This window comes from Mauremys reevesii, linkage group 1 (assembly GCF_016161935.1).
Source record: "Mauremys reevesii isolate NIE-2019 linkage group 1, ASM1616193v1, whole genome shotgun sequence".
Lineage (NCBI taxonomy): Eukaryota > Metazoa > Chordata > Testudines > Geoemydidae > Mauremys > Mauremys reevesii.
The window spans coordinates 270,595,756-270,617,318 of record NC_052623.1 but is presented as its reverse complement, the minus strand read 5'-3'; the positions used below and the strand labels follow the sequence as shown (position 1 = coordinate 270,617,318).

General features: G+C 44.6%; 1 protein-coding gene across 4 annotated transcripts; it reads right to left on the bottom strand.

Moving 5' to 3' along the window:
- Positions 1-467: 467 nt before the first annotated feature.
- TEF (TEF transcription factor, PAR bZIP family member) lies at positions 468-21,497 on the bottom strand. 4 transcript variants are annotated; one of them, XM_039491059.1, is made up of 5 exons: positions 21,231-21,496; positions 11,176-11,502; positions 8,703-8,923; positions 7,688-7,899; positions 468-5,786 (listed from the first exon to the last, which is right to left on the bottom strand). In XM_039491059.1, the coding sequence occupies exons 1-5, from the start codon at positions 21,331-21,333 to the stop codon at positions 5,765-5,767; spliced, it is 885 nt and encodes a 294-aa protein (XP_039346993.1). In that variant the 5' UTR covers positions 21,334-21,496; the 3' UTR covers positions 468-5,764. The 4 variants fall into 4 exon arrangements, with proteins under 4 accessions (XP_039346993.1, XP_039346974.1, XP_039347003.1 ...); XM_039491040.1 differs by lacking the exon at positions 21,231-21,496 and adding an exon at positions 15,650-15,910; XM_039491069.1 differs by lacking the exon at positions 468-5,786 and having other exon boundaries at positions 7,684-7,899; positions 21,231-21,497.
- Positions 21,498-21,563: the final 66 nt, after the last annotated feature.

The following is a 21,563-nucleotide window of genomic DNA, read 5'->3' as shown; positions in this document are numbered from 1 at the left end:
GAAAGTTTGGTTGTGGTTTAAAATAGGCAAGGGGCAGGGGGGAAGGGAAGAGGGGGAAAACCATCATTTTCAACATATTTGCTCCCTGGAGTCCTAAATAAATTTCTGCTTCGTCCACAAGATTGCCAACTAAATCCTAACTGCCTCATTGTAGTGGAGGCAGAAAGGAGCACAGATTGTTTGCGGCATTGGCAAGTTTTCTTTGGACTTTGCAAAGTGAAAGTTTGATCTGGAAGTGATCAAGGGACACTAAGTATGAAACCTTGTGACATTTCCGAAGTCAATTTATAATCCCAATGTAATAAAGGAAACATAAGATGAGAAACTGTGTTCCGTGTACACCGTATACGCATACAAGTAGACCTGCAGGACCTAATTTTGGAAGATGCAGCCCCTTTCCATAACAATTGAAGGATCAGCATCAGGCAGAAAGCTGGCAGAGAGAGAAATACATGACTAGATCTTACTATAGTGGAATATACACTTTATTTTTTTTTAAAAAGGAAAAATACTAACAATTTCATACAGTCAAAACTTTACATTTTAAACAAAAAAGCATTAAAAAAAAACAGTCATCAAGAGCAGAAAGGATTTCAACTACCCACAAATTCCAAGTGATTTTTCAAGACTTGGAAACTTCAAATCCAGTTTGTTCATTTAAAAAAAAAAAAAAGTGTCAGAAGTGGAAATTTAGGAGGATACCAAGTGTATAGTGAAATGCCCTTTCCTCATTAAACTGCAATTCAGGCACCTTTATTTTCTCCAATCAGCTAGCAAGAGTGTGTACACAAAATGAGCAGTTTTGGGTACAGGATTAATAGCTAAGCTAGATTATTTATGGTAATAGACAACTTTACCCACCTGTTTCACAAACATGATAATATCTGGTAAATAGTAGCAATTTTACATTTCTATAGGGCCTTTCGTCCAGAATGATCTGAAAAGCATTTTACAGACTGACTTACAAAACTATATACAGAAATTACTTTGCCTTCCTCAAAAACAGAGATACCCAAGAGGTGAAACACAGCAATTGTTTAATGACACAAAGCAAAACTATATATTAAAATAGTATTTTGCAGTTAGTACAACATTCTGCAGTCAAATTTTTCCTTATGAATGAGTGGGATAGAGTGGTGTCATCTGCAGATCCAAATAAAGGACACTTCAAAATTCTCTTGCTTCTGGCATTAAAATGTAGTGTAAACCGCACACCAAATGTGATTCTTCCAGAAACACTAATGAGATCAAAACAGAGTCTCTCCTCTTCTCCAAAAAAGCTTGACAGGAACAGAACTCCAGTGAATAACTTGCACATAACTTAGCTGCTTCACGGTTACTTAACAGCCTGGGAACATAATACAAAAACGTACCACCATTTCTGCCCACTATGAAAACCGTGTAATTTTCCATTGTGATTTCAATGGAATGCTGCAGCAGCAGATACTGGAGTGGAGGCCACTGCTGTACATCAGTTAAAGTCAGTGAGCTGAAGGTATGTCAGGGGAAAGGTTTCATCACAGGGCTGTGGGCCCCAGTGCTAGATAAAGTTTGAAGGACAAGGACAAGTTACTTCCTAACACATTGACCATGATTCTCAACCATTAATTTTGTTTTCTTCTAGTCTAAAATTGACACAAAAAGAATTTGACTGGCTGCTGAAAGTTCCATCTGTGCAGTATCCAGTGAAAATGCACTGAAAACTCAAGTCTTTAGTCAATGGAGCTCTTCACGCACCAAAATGTGTGCGAGTAGGATAACCATACATTTGTGTGTACACAACATAACTACCTAGGTTATGGCTGAGTTGCAGTAACAGTCAATGACACTGAAGTCTGGTTAGAGGGCTACATTTAAGCCACAACCAATTTAAAAAACAAAAGTTACTGTTTTTCTGGATTCGCACAGCGCTTTTTATGAAACTGACCAATAGGAGTGCTTTCCAAATGTTACTGGCCAACAACAAAACTGACTATCCAGAAAATGGGATTGTCTGAGTACAGTGATGAATGTCACCTAAGTGACTACTGTAAAAAATTAAATTAAGTTTCTCGGTTGGGGTGGTTTATTATTTTTAAATATTTTTGTCACCAGGAAGCATCACAATTAAATTAAAACTCCACAACATCAATCTCCCTTTGATTTCTGCAGTTCTCTAGAAAAAAAAATAAATCCCAAGTCATGCAACATGAAGCACATCTAACAATTTTCAGGTGTTACAATGGAAGCGTTATTTATTACTTCATAGGACAGATTAATTTTAAAAGTGTATTTACATGTTCTAAGTTATACAAAATACAATATTCCAATAAATCACATAAGAGTGTAGAAGATTAATCCTTCCATTATCCTGACCAGTAGCAAACAGATACATCAACGCTGCTCTAGAAGACAGATACCAGCTACCTGCTATTCCATTTAGGTAAGTAAACAAATCCTCACCTCACCCTCAGCTGCACATATGGATGCAGCTTTGTCAAGCAATTCACGCAACCACATGAGCTAAGTGCAGTATTACTGCCATCTGCAAGTCAGAATCAAGTGCCTTAATTTAATGGACATAGTGAGCACATTAATATAATAACTACTGTAGTTAGAAATAATAGCACCTTCCCTCACTCTCCCAAGTTCTTTTCACCTTCATGCTCTATCTTGGATCATAAGAAATATGATGAAGAAGAGGAGGCGCCCATCACTTAAAGTGAACATCTTGGGTATGAGCCCAAGCTGTGGGGTTGAGATCTGGATCCAAACTGCCCCAAAGTTAGAAGCAGGTCGGCCTCAGTTTCGGCATTCTGGTTCAGCCTAGTATTTTGGCTTAATCTTATCTTTTGTTTTTTCCACTCCTCTTTATCCTCCGCTTACTTTTTTACCTCCCTCACAACTCTCCACTCCATTGTGACCCCCTGAACTTTAAACGTTTGTATTCTAAAAAAGCCACACAAAGAATAATGAACCATCCGGCTAAAAATACTGACAATCTCCAAGGAACTTTATTAGCTTTGTTGTCCCTTCCCCCAACCTTTAGTGGTGGTTTTGGTAGATGCACAACAGAAGAATTACTTAAGACCAACAAAGCTGGTCAAGATTTTGTATTTCTGTGAGGGGAAAAGCCCTTAAAAATACTAAAATAAATGTTCTTTCCTCAGTAAAGAACTAGATCTAGGTTACTGCACAATATGAAGTTAATGGGTCAGGTGACCTCTGCATCTACCCTTTGTCTTGGGCTCACCCACCACAGCCAGGAGAAAACAATACAGACACACCCTGATTTTACACAGCTTTAAGATAACTAAACACTTTGTAAAATCAGGACTTTTGATAACCAGGAGCTTCAGTTCTGTAAAGTTTAGGAGCTCTGCAGATCTGAAGTTCGACAGCAGCACTGCTCTCCTGCTGACTACACAAAATATTTTTGCCACAACAATTGTACTTTTACAATATTCCTAAACCCTGGTGCTGCTGGACCTCCACTGCACTTGCTACCTTAAGATGTACCTGGCACAGTTAGTAGCACCTCTCTTCAAATGGTTAACATGGCTGGGAAAAACAATAATTCAGAGCTAAGTAATTGGAAATATATGCTAGAAGATGTTGATATATTTACATGCATTCAACATCTTTAAAATCAAGGCCCTAAAAAACTAAAAAAAAAAAAAAAATCCACCAAAAAATGGTTGTTCAGGTCTGCAGTACAAGGTGTAAGCCTGCAGCACTTTATACAGGTGGTAATATATCCTTGACATTTTAGGAATTTGATGCTGGAATAGTAACCCATTTGCAGGTATTTGGAAACTTTCACATACTGTCCTAGCAAATCTTAAGAGTTCCAACTTATAAAAGTACTAGTTGTGTTGTTCCATGGATGTAATTTGTAAAGTCGTGTGAGCAAAAAAGCCAAAAATGGCTGTGAACTTATGACAGTAACAGATCACAAATCGCAGCAATGACTGCACCTGGTGATATTCAGAACAAAAAGAGCTCTCAACTACCTGTGTAGCTGTTGCCATCACTTCACATTGACTCTACAGACATAACCGGCTTCAGAGTGACAATCCCGGAATCTTATTATCTACATATTGATAACATTTCTTACTGATTAGGAAAAAAAAAAGTTAAAGCATGTTCTTTAACACTGAACACATGGTCCACTTGCAAGACTAGATCAAGCAGTGCACTTGATGGATAAAGCCCATTCATCGTTGCCAGGTTACACTGTAAAATTAATTGGTTACAACTTTGTTTAAAGAAAGTTTGCAACAGTCTGCTTCTCCCCATTGCTCCCTTTCCTCTTCTCCTTCCTGCTAAGAAGTTCTGAGGGCAGGATCCCTCTGGGGAAGATGAAGACACAGTATTAAACCATACCTCCTAAGTTTCAGTTGTAATGGATTCTGAGCCTCCCATTTAGGCCCTTTTCCTTTTGCAGGCTTTCAAAAGCACTTTATCAACCAGGTGTCTGCCATTAATCAGCCTCCTGGCAGAGAGTTTGTCATATGGAAAACCTCCTCTCTTCATGTCTATGTTATTGACAGAATCTTGGATACAAGTGCAGCCCTACAATATTTTACTGGAAATAAGCCATTCCATTTCTTCTTTCACCTATAGATTTGGTTATGATGTCTGGTTAGGATTCTCTTGCTGTATTGATGGCACCTTTCCTTCCATGGACATCCTCCCTTTTCTACAGGGCCAACATCCCTGCAATGCTCTCTAAGTGCCTCATCTACCTCCATATATGCCCAGGGTCTTTGTTTTTAAAAGCTGTTCCATTATGACACAATGGCATTGCTGGATATTTTGGGTCCATGAGACAGATGTACGATGTATTCTCCAAGGTGCTTGGGGAATTAGAGTGCAGTAGGAAAAAAAGAGAAGGATGCAGAGCATGGTAGCTGCTAGCCACTGTTCTCCTGGGGCTTCAATACAGATTGACTGGCCTGGCCAGCAGCAAGATACAGTGCTCAGCAGTACACACCTCTCCCCTATTTCGGTGTGGCAGACAGGAAAATGGATGTAGTTTGTTTTACTGGGATACAAAGAGCCCCTTAAAAAGTAAAAGGTGAAGAGGGTGGGCTCCCCACAATGTACATATCAGGGGAGGAAGCAGTTAAGGAGCTGCGTTTGCCATCTGGGGTATATAACAGGATTTATTTGTTACCCTTTCTACAGCACACTCGACGGTGCTTTTTAGTTTACTTCAACAAACCTGTTACATTTTCTTGCACACCTAGACTCTTTTCCCTGGATGCCTCTGGTTCAGCACCCCCAGCAGTACCTCACAAGATGCTATGCTTGTCAGAATCCAGCTGCAGCAGTAGCTAAAACCTATTCCACTGCCCCCTAACCCCAAAAGTCAGTGACAATATAGTTTAAGCCATTTTAAGTTAGAATCCTCCTTTCTCCCATTTCATTCAAGTATCAAAACAGAGTCACTATTCACACAAGTCATCAACAGATTGGACTGAAAGACATGAGCTGTGAGTGTCATTGACAAGTGTCAGTAAGTAACATTACTGTAGTTTGATTACAGAGAGAAGACAAACATTAGTACAAAAAAGATAAGAAAGCCATACACAGCATTAAGAAGACCTTGCACTTTTCATCATGCCAGCCCCCGTGCAGTTCAGATGGGGTACTTGCAGGCAGTGTCCCCGTCAGTTGTTTGTGTTGGATACCTCTCACACATCTCACTGCTCACTCTGAAGACAGATGGTTTCATGTGTGCTTTTTAGTTTCTTTGTTTTTAGAAGTCTTTAAAGTTGCATCACTCGGAATCAGATAAGTCACTTTAAATAAAGCAAAGCAGTAAGTGTGACAATTTATTTACAATATACTCCTCCTATCACTACTACACACCACTCTGTGAAAGAAAAAAACCCAGTGGTGTGGGATTCTATTTTCTCGCTACAAAGCTATCTCCCTCTTTGATGTTCAGGAGGAATCAGACTGGCGCTGCTCAAAAAAACAGCTCAGCCCAGACAAGCAGGTAATAATGCAGGGGAAAAACAGGCCCTGTATAGATTTACTTTCATCATGCTGGATTAGACTCCTTCCCCACTCCATTAGGGAGCTAACATATGAATTTAGACAAGCAGCGTTATTCTCACATTAAGCTCGCAAAGCTGAGCTAGTCAAAATCTCTGTTGCAGAAAAAGAAACCCCATAACTTCTACATGCTCTTATAAGTTTCTCATTCCTTCACTCAAATCTATCCTAAAAATCTTTTATCTCCCACACTCCTCTTGCTCCCTAATACAAACATCATCCCCCGACATCTAACCCCACCAGTTCTAACATTTTCACTGCCATAAACCTGGGATAAAATACATACAACAATGACACTCTACTTTCGTACCAGACATCTTACTAAAGCTCTCCATTCCTGCAGGTGGAGGAGGCCTCCAACATTACACAAGAATGCATTTGTCTTTAGCACCATTTATTGTAGGAGCAGCGCTGGGAAGTAATCCATTCTCAGCACCAAGAAGGCAAGTCATGTGCTTGAGAGAAAGCCAGCTGGCATGGAGAGACTGCCACTCAAATCGGTTGTGAGATAAGTTTTTCATGTGTAGAGTGGGTGTGGCTTCTCCCTAGCTTGCTCAAAAGGACCAAGTATCACTTAAAGGGTTGCAGAAGAAATCCCCCACCAACTCTTGTACAACTGTGAAGATGCATTAGAGTGGTGGTTTGGGTTTGTTCCCCATTGCCCAAAACACAAAGTGCTGGTGATTCCCAAACGAGATGGACCTAAGGTTTGACCTGATGAGGCCACAGGTGAATGACTCAACGTTTGGTGGTGCCCTTCTCCTTCACTTCTGAATCAGGAGTCACATGCTGCATAATTAGTTGTTCAAGAAAAGAAGTCCCCTAACTGTATTAGGGAAAAGGAAGAAGAGAGCGATGCACTCCCTAAAATCCATTGCCGTGAACTTAAAAAGCGTTACCTCACATTGGTGAAGGAGAAGTGTGGGGCTCTGTGCCCTGCACCTCACCCTATGGTTCTGGGAGCTAGCCAAAGAAAAATGTATTGTTTAGAAACAATGTTTTCACTGCACTCTGGTTTACACAAATGCATATTCATCAGAATGTTATCTTCACCTCTGCAGAAGACAGTTCCCAGGCCTAGGTGGTTTCCCTGTTCCTCCTGAACAAGAGCACAGAGCCCTGCACAATAGGTGCTGATCAGCTACGTTCCAATATTTAGGAACTGGGAAAGGAACTTTTTAATGATGCTGTCCTGCAGCACCCATTTGTATCCCCAATTATAAAACTAAGTTAAAAAAAAAAGAGAGAGAGAGAACGAACAGAGACAGGAGACTTTTGCACTTCAGCCAGCTCTCTTTCCATTTAAAATGGAGATTAGAACAGAAAGCAAAAGCCTTGTCCAACAATCTAAACAGATTCACTTTTATTCCCCTGGATGGATGAATCCATTCTCTTAGATTAGCATCACCAACTGCTCTAGCAGTGTTAACACAAAGCTGTAAAAGATGGACACAACTTAGATTCTGGCACCACAAGGGTCAGGAAAGGACCTGACCAAGTTGTGCCATCAGAAGCAACATCTTTGTTATAGATGCACAACGACAAAGCCTCCAAACATGTTATTTCTGGGAGTCTCTACAGAAGGCAGAGAAGTCCAAGAGCTAAACAAGGAGCCCTAGCAAGGAAAGAGGGTGTTGCTTACAAGGGTCCGTATCTGGTCTCATATTTAGAGACAATGTTCTTGCATTTCCCCACTTCCTTGCGCAGCTCTGCCACCTCTGTCCTGAGGGCAGTGTTCTCCTTCTCCAAGAAGGCTGCTCGGATTGTGATCTGATTCTCTTTCAGTCGCCGAGCATCACGGGAACGCTTTGCTGCCACGTTGTTCTTCTTTCGCCTTGTCCAATATTTTTCATCCTGTAGGAAAGAGAAAAAAAAGAAAAAAAAAAAAAAAAGATGCCAATCTGACAGCTCAGTATTTCATATCCAGCATCAAACAGCTACCTTCCTGCCCTACCACAAGAGTCATCCTACCCAAAAAAGCCATCCTACTTGCTATTGGACTTCCTCCTGTAGCTCATGCAGGAAGCTGTTGGGTTGGCTAGGCTCAGATACTAACTGAAGTTTAGGCAACCAGGTACTGGAAGATTGTCTCCTCACAAGAAGCCTATTTAGGATAGTCCGGGGTGGGGAACTAAACCGGAGATGAAATTCAATAAAGGGAACATTTCAGCTGGACATCAAGAACAATTTCTTAACAGCTACGTCTATTAGCCTGTGGAATAGTCTCCCAGTGAAAATGATTAATGTTTCATCGTGCAGGGCATTTAGAACTGGACTAAACAAAAGCACTGGCAAATGAGAACATGACCATGAAGACAGTATACAGTGTGGGGTGCAAATTTGCATTAGTGAGGAAGAGCAAAGGAGGAATGAGCTGAGACAACTTAGTTTTTCCATCCTTTTCTGTGTCTACCACCACAAGTCACTCCTGCCCAACAATTCACTCACTGCTCCAAGTTAACAAAGCAGTAAGGGCCTTTCAGCTGAATAGGAGTCAGCCTGCCAACCCTCTTCTGAGAAATGTTCTCCACTCAACTCTGTAGGTATGGCACATATTGGCCTTGCCCCAAATGTATTTCAACATACAAAAAAAAAAAAAAGACACCCCCCCACACTCTGAGTAAAGCCTTATCAGTCTGATATAATAAGTCTGTTACCTTTTGCTCATCTGGGACAAAAACCTTCTTGGCCTTTTTAATCATGGGCTGTGGTTTCAGGTCCTCTTCAGCAAACTTGTGCTTGCGAGGATTGAAGAGCTCACCACCGGGCACGCTGGAGAGCACTAAGTCAGCAGGGTCGGGGTTAAAGTTTACATCAATCTCAATGCAGTCTGGATCAACAGGGCTCGGAGTCTCTCTCTCACTCTCTGGGGAGGATTCTAGTAAAGGGCAGTAAACATCACAATAGGAGATCAGCATGAAAAAGAAAATAAATCCAAGTACCCATATATGGGCATCTCTGCTCACTGTCCTAGGGTGTGTCACATTTCTCACTTCTATTTAATAGTGAACGCAGTACTGTACAAGACATATATCTTGCAGGGAATGGAACTAACATCTCAGCCTTACACAGAAATGCTGGATAAACTCCTTCACCATGGAAGAAATACAAGCCCTGGGCATGCATACCCAGAATGAGATACACAAGAAGATAAAAATGGCAGAAAGATATCAGTTTCTCCCTTCAGCAAAAATCTTGCGGCCGTGCGCACCTTGCTACGTACAAGAAGTATTTGCTCCAACAGAGTGAAATCAAAAATTCAGAGCTCTAGCTCCCTGCCATTTATGGCTCAGAAATTCCCACAGAAGCACGAGCTGGCCTGGAGATTTCTCTCACTCAGTCCACTGAAGATCACACAAAATTTGATTTTCAGCATGAAAAATAGAGGTTTGATAAAAATCCACACATCACGTTCTTCCTTATTTGTTATATGTAAAGGGAAGAGTAATAAGAGAGGGCCTGGTGTGGAAGAGATGTGTACTGTGACAGAAACAGACTGGTAGCATGACCTTTAAAGACACAAGTTAAAAGTCACATTACAGTAAGCTTATGTGTATAAACATCTTTCATACAGATGAACAGCAAATTGTAGCAAGAAGTGAAATATAGGCAGGGATAAATGAATCTCTTCTTCCACTAGTGAAATGCAGCCACGTATCTGGGCAGTAAAACATTAGCAACACTACACAAAAGAGTTTAGGAGAAACAACAACAAAAACTATACCCAAAAGGATAACATAAAACACATCATATATAAACACAGAGTCCACAAGCGAGCACTTGATGATGGTTTCTTTCCTCTCTCCTGCTGAAAAACCTTGTATTCCATGTTGTGCATTTGTCTACCAGGTTTGTGGAAAGGGGGTGAGGGTTCAGGCCCTTTCCATAAAGCCTTCTTGCAGGTTCTTTTCTCACAAAATAGCCATTAAGTCTGTGCAGTGTTTTTGTGTGGAATTCCCAGGTCCAGCACTAAACTGAAAAGCGAAGCTCCTCTCCGGATATGCACACCGCCATCTAGGATCAGATCACGAGTAGCTACGGTAGAAGCACCAGAAATGTGTTTTTATTTTTTTTGTCTCTCCTTTCTCACCTCAGGTACTCAAGAGACTTCTAAGCATTCCTTGGAGCTTCAAACTAAAGTATAAACAGCCTCTGTCCAAAAAAAACGTAGCTGTCACATTTCACAAGCTTTATTGTAACATTTCCATAAAGTAAAGTTCATTGGATGTACACTAATTACTACTGCTTTACCTCAATGGACTGAACCACCAAAGTGTTCAAAAGCTTATCTGAACCTATCAAGTCTGCAGATCTTATAGTAACAACAAGAATTCAAAGAATTCCAGACTCTTGCTAGGTTAGAAGTACCAATTAGAAAGGCTAATTTTATTGGTATTTCAGATTTTCCAATTCCAACTAGAAACAAAAAATAGCACAGAAGCAATGTGATTTTTTTTAAAAGACAGATGTTAAAACCTCAAAAAAAGTCCTGCTTCAGTTGTGGGAGAATGTTTGGGCTGGTTCTTATTTTAGCTGGGCTCATTCCCCAGCTCTAGCATCAGCATCCACAAGATTGCAATCAGACACACTAATGTGAAGTGGCTAAGCGGCAGTGGCACTAAGGCCTTGTCTACACTTAAGGGAAAAGTCGATTTAAGCTACGCAATCTGAGTTACATGAACAGCGTAACTCAAATCAACATAGCTTAGATCTACTTACCTTGGGGTCCACACTACGTGATGTTGACGGGAGACACTCTCCCATCGACTCCCCTTACTTTTCTTGATCAAGTGGAGTACAGGAGTCAACGGGAGAGCGATCAGTGGTCGATTTAGCAGGTCTTCATTAGACCCACTAAATTGACCACCAAAGCATCAATCACCGCAGCAGTAAGTGTAGACAAGCCCTAAGTTATTTTGGGAGCGGGAAAGACCTCTTCATAAAGATTAGCAGGAATTTACAGATGAATTAAATTCTATAGGCTAAACACATTTATGCTGTTTAAGCTTCTGAAGCTAATCTCCACAGGGTGGTAATGCTTCTCCCCAGGTTAAGGAGGCCTCTTTACATATAACAATAACAACAACAACAACAGAAACCATCCACATGGCTTCAAAGTATTTCACCTACCTGTGCCGGAGGCAGCTTCAGATGGTTGGAAAACTACAGTGGAAGATGATGAGGGAGGAGAGGCAGCAGACGCACTGGCAAGCTCTTTGCCTTCCAGCTCAGCCACAGGCAGGAGCGGGTTCTGGTTCAAGCCTAGGTGAGCAGGGCTGGAAGGGATTCCATTCTCCAGGAGGAACTCATCCAGATCCATGTACTCCAGGTGGAAAGATTCCCCATCATAAGGGATGGTTTTGTCCCAGATGGGAGGCATAAGGGAGGCAGAGACTGCCATAGTGCTGGCAGCTGCTGCTTCATCCTCCTCGAGTTTTTCCTTCTCCTTTTCTTTATCTAAAAGACAAAAACAAAGGTCACTGTGTAAAATATGGGTTAGAAGATTAAAGACTAGGTTTAAATAATGGTAAGAGTTCAATACAGACTCCATCAGAGCAAGGAAATTCACTCCTGGACACATTCTACATCAGTTTACTCAGCCCAATCTCCATGTGTAACCCACACTTAAGAGTTTGTCTGTCTCCATCGAACAGGTAGGCCACAGAGATTTACAGGTACATTAAAGTCTTGGAGCTAAAAGAGCAGGGTCTTTTAGCTCCGAGGCCCTCTGTTTAATCCACGCTGCCAACAATCCCCCCAGGGGTGGAATAATACACATGCTCCTAAGCACCATGATTCACCACAGTTTAGATTTGATTATCTTTAGGCTTTATGGCAGATATCTTGTTTCTCACAGGCTTTTCCTGGAAGACAGGAAAAGTACATGCGGAAGGGTCAGGTTACAATGGAAACTATTAAGAAGCCTTTGAGGTAACAAGAAAGTTTATCCTGAAGTTGGGAGATGAGGGAAAGATTAGGTACAAGAAAGGGGGGGGGGGAATAAATAAATGGGGATTTTCATATTCAATTTGGAAATAAGACAAAGTTAATCTAATGCTAGCTGTAACAGTTCAGCTAAGCATTTATAAAAGCATTTGTTCCTGAAAACATTCAGTGTCCCCACACAGTACTCCCTCCAACAGTTAGTTATAGGTCAAAATACCTACCACACAGTTCCCCAAAAGGGGAGGTTGTAGGAGAACATCTTTGAATTTTCCCCAGAGATTGATGAAATTTTCTGTATAAACTACACTATAGGTCATACGCAAGAGAAGCACAGTTGTCTCTATGCTAAGCAAAGCCCATTTCTGACTGAATTCCTGGAAGCGTAGTCAACAGGCTGCTGAAGCTCATAGATAAACTGAGTAGAATCTTGGCAAAGAATGAGGCCCATAAGAATTAGAAGACAGCTTTAAATAATGACACTACTTTGTCCATGAAACCACACCTCACTCATACTCAGATCAGGTGCCTATCTCTAGACCTTACTGGACTGAGTACCATTTTGGGGGCAGAAGCACATCCGCTGACTGGTGAAAGCATGATGGTCAAGGTTCTGGGATGAGGAGGAATGGCTGCAGAGCAATGAGATTTTTTCAAGTTTTGTGAGGTGCTCACTCCCACACAAGAGTACCTGGATGAGAGCTCATCTTACTTTAGGCAACACAGAGAAGATTGCTCTGTGGAAACCAGGAACCCCAGGTAATTACTGCTTGATGGGATGTTCATTTGGGGTTTGGAAGTCTACATACAGGCTATTGTGCGGGAAGTGTATACAGCAGTATAAATTCATGCAGCAAGTGTGATCAAAGTATAAATATATACTTGCAAGAATGCTCAGCAATTGTAAATTAAGTTTCCTCATGCTGCAATGTAGAATTAGACAACACCATCATTCTGATTCTGAATAAAACAACGTCGTCACTAGAATGACACACTCCAGAGAGATGTAAATCCTACTGGCTCTTCACTGTTCACATAGGGAAGCCTGGCAAAGAGCACAATGCACAAACCTGAGAACACTGGGCTGTTCCAAAGCAGATGGAATAGATCAGTCAGTAGGCCAGCAGTGTTACCAAAATGTTGGGTTTGCCTAGCTGAGAGCCAATGACAGCCAGACAAGGATAAGGAAAGGTTGCTTTATTTTGCAGAAGAAAGGAGAGAGTTTTGTGCCTTGGTACAAAAGCTTTATTTTATACAAAAACCAGGAATTTTTTTATACACACTTACACACAGGCTTTGGTTGTGTTAGCATTTGATTGGTGGTTAGCAAACTCTGCACTTTTGCAATTTGCTTAGCAAAACCCAGCTTAGGACCAGCTTTAACTGCCTTAAGACCGATAAGGGAAGACAGTTTAAAAGTTTAGGCTACTGTGTTTGTGAGGTGTTTTTTTTAAAATGGTTGCCAGCTATTATAAGGTTACTAGCTGTTAGGGGGTTGCTGCTGACTGTTATAGTTCCCCCTTTGGGCCTGATAATTTAAATTGTCAGGCCCGTTATGCAATTTGCGATTAAGCTGGAGAGAGAGATATTTTGTTTTTTTAAAACGGACAGTAGAGCCCTTAGTAACAGCACTACACAAACATTTTGCACACTGTAACATTATTTAAACGACACATAGAAAGAAAATAATTTATTTGACAATTTTACGGAAAAGGCCAGTAAACCATGACCCAAGGTTTGGGAGGAGGTTTTTAAAATTAAGGGTATGATTAAGAGATAGTGTGTGGAAAACAACAGCTGCATTTTTGATGGCCTGCACATTTTTTTTTAATTAAACCAGAGCGATTAATATAAAAACAGCATTTTTTTTAAATGCGAGCACAGGCCCCCCCTACTTTAGCATTTATGGCATTTAGCACATGCCTATTTTGCAGTGTTACTTTTGCTATGTTATTGATTTTTTGTTGTAATTTTTGGAAAGTGTTTAAGGAGGCATTAGCTGCTTTTTTAAGTTTTGCAGAAATGTTTACCACTGCTTTTTTTAAGCTTTGCTATTTTTAGTTTAGGAATAAGTTTACATATAAAGGAATGAAATTTCATTTGCCTGATTACTAGGGGGTTTTCGGCACGTTTAACCCAAGCCCTCTTTAAGGGTGTGAAGAGCTTGTGAGAATAAAGTGTTTTTTTATCCTATTAGGGCTCACCTTATCGGAGCATGAACCCCAGGGCCGCGGTGAAGTGAGGAAGAGGGGCTCCTAGTTCGCCGCAGCCGTCCGGAGTCCGATGTCCAAGCTAGGAGGGTCCCATCTGGGGTGCCAGAAACTGTTACCGAAATGTTGGGTCTGCCTAGCTGACAGCCAATGACAGCCAGACAGGGATAAGGAAAGGTTGCTTTATTTTGCAGAAGAAAGGAGAGTTTTGTGCCTTGGTACAAAAACTTTATTTTATACAAAAACCAGGAATTTTTATACACACAAGCTTTGGTTGTGTTAGCATTTGATTGGTGGTTAGCAAACCCTGCACTTCTGCAATTTGCTTAGCAAAAACCGGCTTAGGACCAGCTTCAACTGCCTTAAGACCAATAAGGGAAGACAGTTTAAAAGTTTAAGCTACTGTGTCCATAAGGTGTTCAATTTTCCCTAATGGTTGCCAGTACTAGCTGTTAGGGGGTTGCTGCTAACTGTCACAGTAGGGTCAACCACACAGAGAGACAAGTAGCCTTTTAGCCCTGCTGTGATTTTAGAAGATCCTGCATACCAACCCTTAGAAAACCCTACCCCAATTACTCTGGCAGACATTACTTCAAACTACTTCCTTAGCAGGAACAGAATCAAGGTGGAATAGGCCTTCTGAAGGCTCAAGGCAAGAATGAGGTTTCTGTTGAAAAGCACAGCACTGTGATACAGGGTATCATTGTTACTTCAATCTGCTGTATTCTGCACATTACGTTTAAAGGCACAAAAGAAAATTTAATTCATAGCAAACGAAAAAAACCTGGATGAGAAAGTAATTGCTTCGCCAGCCAGAGGCTCAGGACTCCCCAACGCTAGCAGGAACACACACGCTGATAGTAGATCACAAGCTCTTCAGATAGGACTGAATCTTTCTATGCATTTGTTCAGTGCCCAGCATAATAGAGCCAGTCTTGCCTGAGATCTCCGAGTACTGGCATAAGTATATATAATTAGTGAACCAAATGCAAATGACACTGATGACTTAGTTTTGTAAATCACATTGATTTCGGCTGGAGTGGTCAGGCAACTGGACACTTGCAGGCAGCAGGTGGCCACGCCTGGAGCAGGGAGCAAAGCCCAGGCCAGCCCCGCGGGACAGGCCGCGCTGCGGGGGGGGGGGGTGGATTTATTTTGTTTGACGTTGCGGTATTTTGCACTGGCGAAAAGCCCCGAGGCTGCAGCCAGACCCCGGGCAGGTCAGCCAGCGAGGCCAGAAGCCGCCTCGGGGCAGCCCTGGGGCTAAGGAGGGGGACGATACCGGACGGGGTGAATCTCTCCCCGCCCCGGCCCGGCCCTAGCACGCAGCCGGCGGGCGGGGCTGGGTGCAGCCGGGCCCGCCCCGGGGACCAGGGACTCGCCCCGCCCCTCGGCACGCGCGCTCCGGCCGCTCTCGGGGTCGCGCCGTGCGCGCGCGCTCCCGCCCTCACCGAGGCGCGCGTCCCGCGGAGGATTCTCCATCAGCTTCTTCAGCACTAGCGGGAAGGCGCCCGCCAGGCTCCGCTCCTGCTGCGCGGAGGCGGCCGCCCCCGCGCTCCCCGCTGCTGCCTCCTGGCGCGCGGCGCGGCCGGGCATGTCCCCGCTGTCCGGCGAGCGGTGTCAACGCCGAGGCCCCCGCAGCGGAAGGCTACGAATTAGGGCTGCGCCAGCTGCTCCAGGAAAGACACCGCCAAGGCGCACGCGCCAGCCGCTGACGCCGCAAGTCCAGCCTCGCCTTACTTCTTTATTCATGAGCGCGAGCTTCCCTCACTTCCCGCCCACAACCCAGGCCCGCCTTCTGTGATTGGCTGCGCCGCTCGGGGGACGCGCGCCCATTGGCGGACACGTTCGGTCGGCGCGGGCCAGGAAAGCGCAAGGAAGGAGTGCGACTCATTAGCATGTTAGTCCCGCCCCCAAGCAGTCACATCTCCGCCTCCGCCGTTTCTTCCAAAGACCCCGCGCGCGCGGGGCGGGGGGAGTTTGAAAACAGCCGCGCGCACAGTACTGCTGCGGCGCTCGGAGGAGAGCGCGCGAGCCCAGTCACTGGAAGGGAGCAGCCTCTGGGGCCGGGCCTGCAGCTGCGTAGCGGTGCGGGCCGGGAGTCGCGAGCCCATTAGCTGCTGAGCCCGCTCCGGGGGGGGCGGATCCTGCCCTTCACAGGGGCGCGGCCCCGCCCACCCCCATCGGCCCCGCCCCCTGCAGCGGGCGGGGCCGGCCCCAGAGGAGGTGGGGGCCGGATTTCGGAGATCCCAGCTCGGGCTGCTGCCAGCGCTCGGCCGCGCGGGGGATTTTGCCCCACTTGTGTCCCGCTGGCCTCCCGCCCAGCGGCTCCCCCAGCGCGAGTGCCTCGTGTGTGCACAGGATAAACGACTCCAGGCTGCGAGGTGCCCGCTTTCAGGCAAACAGCCTCTGTCTACACTAGGGGTCGCACTACTTCAGCTCCACTCCGGGCTGGCCCCAGCTGGTCACCTTACCAGTGAGGACAAGGCTGGTCACGTGATACGAGGGCCGCTTGTATGCAGCTGCTAAATGTCAGCAAAACACCCTAGCAATACATTAATTTCTTCCTTTTCCCTTCCCACCCTCTGCTTCTCCCTAGTAGTGGTATCATTTCGTGCTTCTATTTTATCTTTATTATGTTAGTGCTGAGAGGCCAACCAAGAACCCTTTCATGGTGTTCTAGGCACTGCACAAACATAGACGGCATCTGTCTTGCCAAAGAGATCATGACATCACAATGAAAAAATGTTAAATCAGACTCAGCCCCCTTCCTCCCTCATGGGTCTGAAGAAGTGATGTGTATGATGATCCTCCTTGCACACAAAAGTCATCTATAATTTTTGCTTGACCAGCACCTGCTCTGCTTCTTGGAGTACATTTTCAAAAGAACACAATCTGGGGCAGAGCAGCTAGGCGCTGAGCTCTTGAAATCTGGCTGCCAGTATCACAATTGTACCTGCTGAATGCGACATTCTTTTGAAAATCTTGCCCCAATGGTAGGCAATGAGCATTTGAAACTCTGGCCTTGAGTACGTTTGGAAATCTATTCCTTATTTTTCATCCAGGGAATATTGCTGAGTAAGATGGAAGCTCCAAAAACATCTTTAGCTTTTTTTATTCTTAGAGGAAAGCAGGGAAGATAAGTCAAATCTAGTGATAATGTTTTAGATTAATGGGAACCTTAGTGTATTGACAGGCATAAGGAAACTAGGTGAAAGGCAATGTAAAGAGGCAGAGCACTCTACCAGTCTGCTTAAATTCAAACATCATCATGCAAACAAATTTATTCTCTATGGTCAACATCAGGGGAGATCAAATCTAACACAACCTCCAGATGGGATACTATGTGACATGGATATGATCTCACCCTGTCCTGCATCATGACAATAGCAGCTATGTGTCCCATGTGATGTCAAACCCCTAGGAGAAGGAAGAAACTTTGCGGTTGTTTCCAGCCCTCAAACAAACAAGGAAAATGATGCTGGATTTAGAAGTGCAGACCCAATATAACTATACTGGTGAAGCTGGTGAGAAACTACCCAGAGTTACAATGTGCCATTGGCAGGGTGTGGATGGGGTGATCTATGAGTTCTTGTTTTTCTATCTTGTCTTTACCAATTTCCCACCGCTGTTCCTGCTGAATGTTTCCTGTATCACTCAAATACATACATGACACTTGCCACTGAAATGCATAAGTGGAGGGACTACATCCTGCAATCTTTCATTTAAAAAAAAACAAACAAACAGATCTCTACCCAGCCAGGCGTTAAGAGTATCTCCAGTAGCTCATCTAGCAGAGCTAACAAGCTCATAGACGAGTGATATACACTTCAAACGTACACTTTTTTGAACCACAACACTGTCTTTTACTTGACTGTAAAAGTGCCACACACATCTGCGGTGATGAATAAATAATATATTCCAACCAGTGGAGGACTATGTGACACATGCCCAAGACTGTCCACCCCATATCTAAAAGAGCCATTTCCATAATTCAGCCAGAGGGGAACTGCACTCCTCTGGCAAAAGTGCCATTATCTACCACAAAGATGAAGCTCATTTATGCATTTTCATGGGTCAGACCATGACCATGCAACTCACTCCCACAGAATCACTTTCATCCCAGTTGCAAGGCAAACATTCTTTGACTTGACCTTCACTAATACAAACTCAAAGTACATCAAAATACAAAAACAAAATTCCCCACCCATGCCCCAGGGGGAGAAATGATGAAGAGAGAGCACATGATGGTAATTGGTCATGTTGCTCAATGCAGCACTGGAAGACTTGAGGATACCAAGATGATGAGCACAGTGAAAAAAAAACCTAAAAAGAATAGAACTGATATATACCCTCTACAGATTCTAAATAGTAGGCAATTAGTGTCCACATACACACAGCCAATCTCCTCTAGCTCAGCCAGTAGAAGATAGAAATACACAAATAAGAAGATTTAATGTTTTATCCAGCAAGGGGCAATTAAATGCATGCACCAGACTACTCATAATAAATCCTCCATATGCAGACCACGATGCTCTGTGTGGGGCAACTGGACTGTAAATGAAGTTTCCACCATGTGCTAACTTCCTCCAGCTAAGAAGAAAACTCAGCCTGTGAAGACTTAAAAGGAGCAGGAATCTCTCAGGGGAAATGAGGACTTAGCAGAGGAGGTGTCACTGAGTGCTTGTCACTGGTTACAGTCCTCATATCTGCTTCCCACCATTTTGTTCAAGACTGCAGTTTCCCTGGCAAGGTTGGTTTTATGATCTGTAAGGAATCTAAACTACAGTACTGAGGCAGTGAATTAGACGAACAGTGTCTCCCTCACCTCTAGGCCCCAAAAGTGGAAGCTGGTCTGGTCGAGGTGCAGTGCTTGTGCCTAACGCTGACCTTGTTCCCTGACTTACTCCCAGATGAGTTTAGCAGATGCTGAACATGAGGATTAGCTTTGTACAGTCACAGGCATGTGGCTGTGCACAGGAAGTGTTTAATTTACGCAAAGATGATTTTTTGCACAGGCCTTAATAGGAGTTTGCAGGGAGCTTCTTGTGGAATCCTGCACAGTGCACTCTGCATGGGTGTCAAGTGACTGGCTCTTCCTCAGACAGTGATATGAGAGGCTGGTTTGGGAACGTTTCCTTGGACTCTTCCTGGGATTAGATACTCAAGAGTCTAGTCACCAATGGAATAATGCACCAGTGGATGGGTGCAGTAGGTCACTGGAAACTACAACATCCACTGAACCCTCCTTCTTTATTTAGATTTTGCAAATGTAACTGTCAGTTTCTCTTTAGCTCTGGTACTAAGACTTGGAACATGCAAGATGGGAATCCTGAGTGGGCTTAGCTTTTACACTGGGAAGCCTGTGATGGGGAATTCAGCTCCAAAGGGGGTGAGCAGAAGCACAGCTCTGATGTGGTGGGAGGATATGTAATAAGGAGCCTACGACCAGGTAGGGCATATGTGTGCAATCAGCACCACTAGGAGGGCTGCTGCAGGATAGCAGAGTGTGTGTAAAATGGAGAAGGGGTGTGTATGTGTGATGACAGACCTGGTCCCTGAAAAAGGAGGTTGGAAAGGCTGGCTCTGGCAGGGAGGTGTACTAATAGGGAACTAAGAACTAAAGGAGACTTAGGGAACATTCAGGGAGGTCCCCAGGCAAAGGGAGGGAGTTGTCATGGTACCATACCCCCATGCAGCCAAAGAAAGTCATGTCCAAGACCAAATGCTTCCCTCCAATAATCATAGAATTTCCTCTCTAGCCCCATCAACAAATTCTTCCCAGGTCTCCTAAGTTAGATGGATTCCAATCAGTTGCTTCACTCTGCTGAACCCAGATACCAAGGATTTAAGGAATTTACTTAATCCAACCTTGGCCAAAGCAACATCCAGGCACTTGCACTAGTGACACTGCTTTCCTTGCTCTGCCACAACTGCACCCTCCCCTCTCAGTCAGCTTTTCACCATGGCACTGGATAGCTCAGAAACACGTCCAGGACCAGCCATCCAGCTCCATATTATATAACAGTCTGGTTATTGTACAAGGTCCCAGCAAGGGAGGGAGTGAACTTACAGGCAACAACAGAAGGACTGTGCTACAGGGACTTGACAAAATGAATCCCTTCAGAGAGGTGGGGAGCTATATTAATCCCTTCATCATCACCCATCTTCCTAATGCCATAGGTCCTCTTGTCTCTAATTAAATCTTCAGCTGCCTTTATTCTGTGCCATAAGCCACTTACTACCAGTGTACCCGCCCCCACTTATATCCCATTAGCCTCTCTCCTTGGTTAAGAGATTCTTTCATTAATGCCTTTTCTGGTGCACCTCTCCTGTACCATGTTAGCCTCCTTTGCTGCCACAGAAACATATCTGTGTCCTGGCAGCAGTTTCTTCAGAACATTTAGTTCAGTGAACATCAATCTGCAAGGTAAGGAGGCACATGCCCAAACATGACTGAGGTGCGCCATGGCATTTCCACGTGCACTCCCACCCAGAACGCTGCTCAGCCAGGAACGAGTTAAAACAACCACAAAGCAGCCTGCAAGGGACATGTAACTATCCCACCTGAAAACTGAAAAGTCCCTGGGTGTAGCGATTCCCCAGTGCGCGGAGTGTATCAAGCAAAGGTGGCTTGATGTATCCTGCACTGCCCCGGGGAGGACAAGAGTTTGCATTAGGGGACCTACTGGGTTTTTTGCATCTGGTTTGTGCGGGACTGTACTAGGAACACAGCAAGAGGGAAAGTCCAGAAAGGAAGAGACTCCGTGTACAGAGGGGGGGACATCGCTCTTGCTCCCTGCCCTGCTTTCCATTAGTAACCCCCTGCCGCAGCAGACACACAGTTTGCCCCACAAACATCCAACCCCCTGGGTGACTCGTTCCCACCGTGGGCCCCTGGCTCGCTGGGAGCAGAGCCTCAAAGGCTCGGCAGCTTGGCCCCTTTCCTAGGGCTGGGGCTCGGTCTCACCAGCACCCCCACCCCGCCTCGCCCTCTCCCGGGGAGCGCAGCTGAGCGCCGGGCGGACCTACCGGAGCGCGTGTCGGCCCAGGGCAAGGAGTACTCCAGCAGCGACTTCAGCACTTCGGGAAAGTCCATGGCAGGCGGGACGCCGAGGTTGTCGCAGCCAGACATACCGTGTCCACTCCTGGCGGGGCCCGGGGGGTGCAGCGCGCAGATGCCTCTAATGGGAGTCACGAGAGAAGCCGCGGCCGTGCCCGGCGCGGGATTGGCTGAGCAGCGCTGGGCAGGAGCGAGAGCAGCAGCCTGTCCCCAGCCCAACCCGCCTCCCAGCCGCGTCCTCGCTCCCGCTCCCCGCCCAGCGGGCCGCTGCTGGAACTGGCCTCCTGACTGGCTGGGCCGGG

Excerpts from the sequence above, each read along its gene's own strand:
- TEF (XM_039491040.1), bottom strand. The coding sequence starts at position 15,794 with ATGCCCGGCCGCGCCGCGCGCCAGGAGGCAGCAGCGGGGAGCGCGGGG. Across the intron at positions 7,900-8,702 it reads TTGTCCCAGATGAGCAAAAG|GATGAAAAATATTGGACAAG; the intron begins GTAACAGACTTA and ends TCTTTCCTACAG. Across the intron at positions 5,787-7,687 it reads GAGACCAGATACGGACCCTT|TGACTTATCTGATTCCGAGT; the intron begins GTAAGCAACACC and ends CTTTATTTAAAG.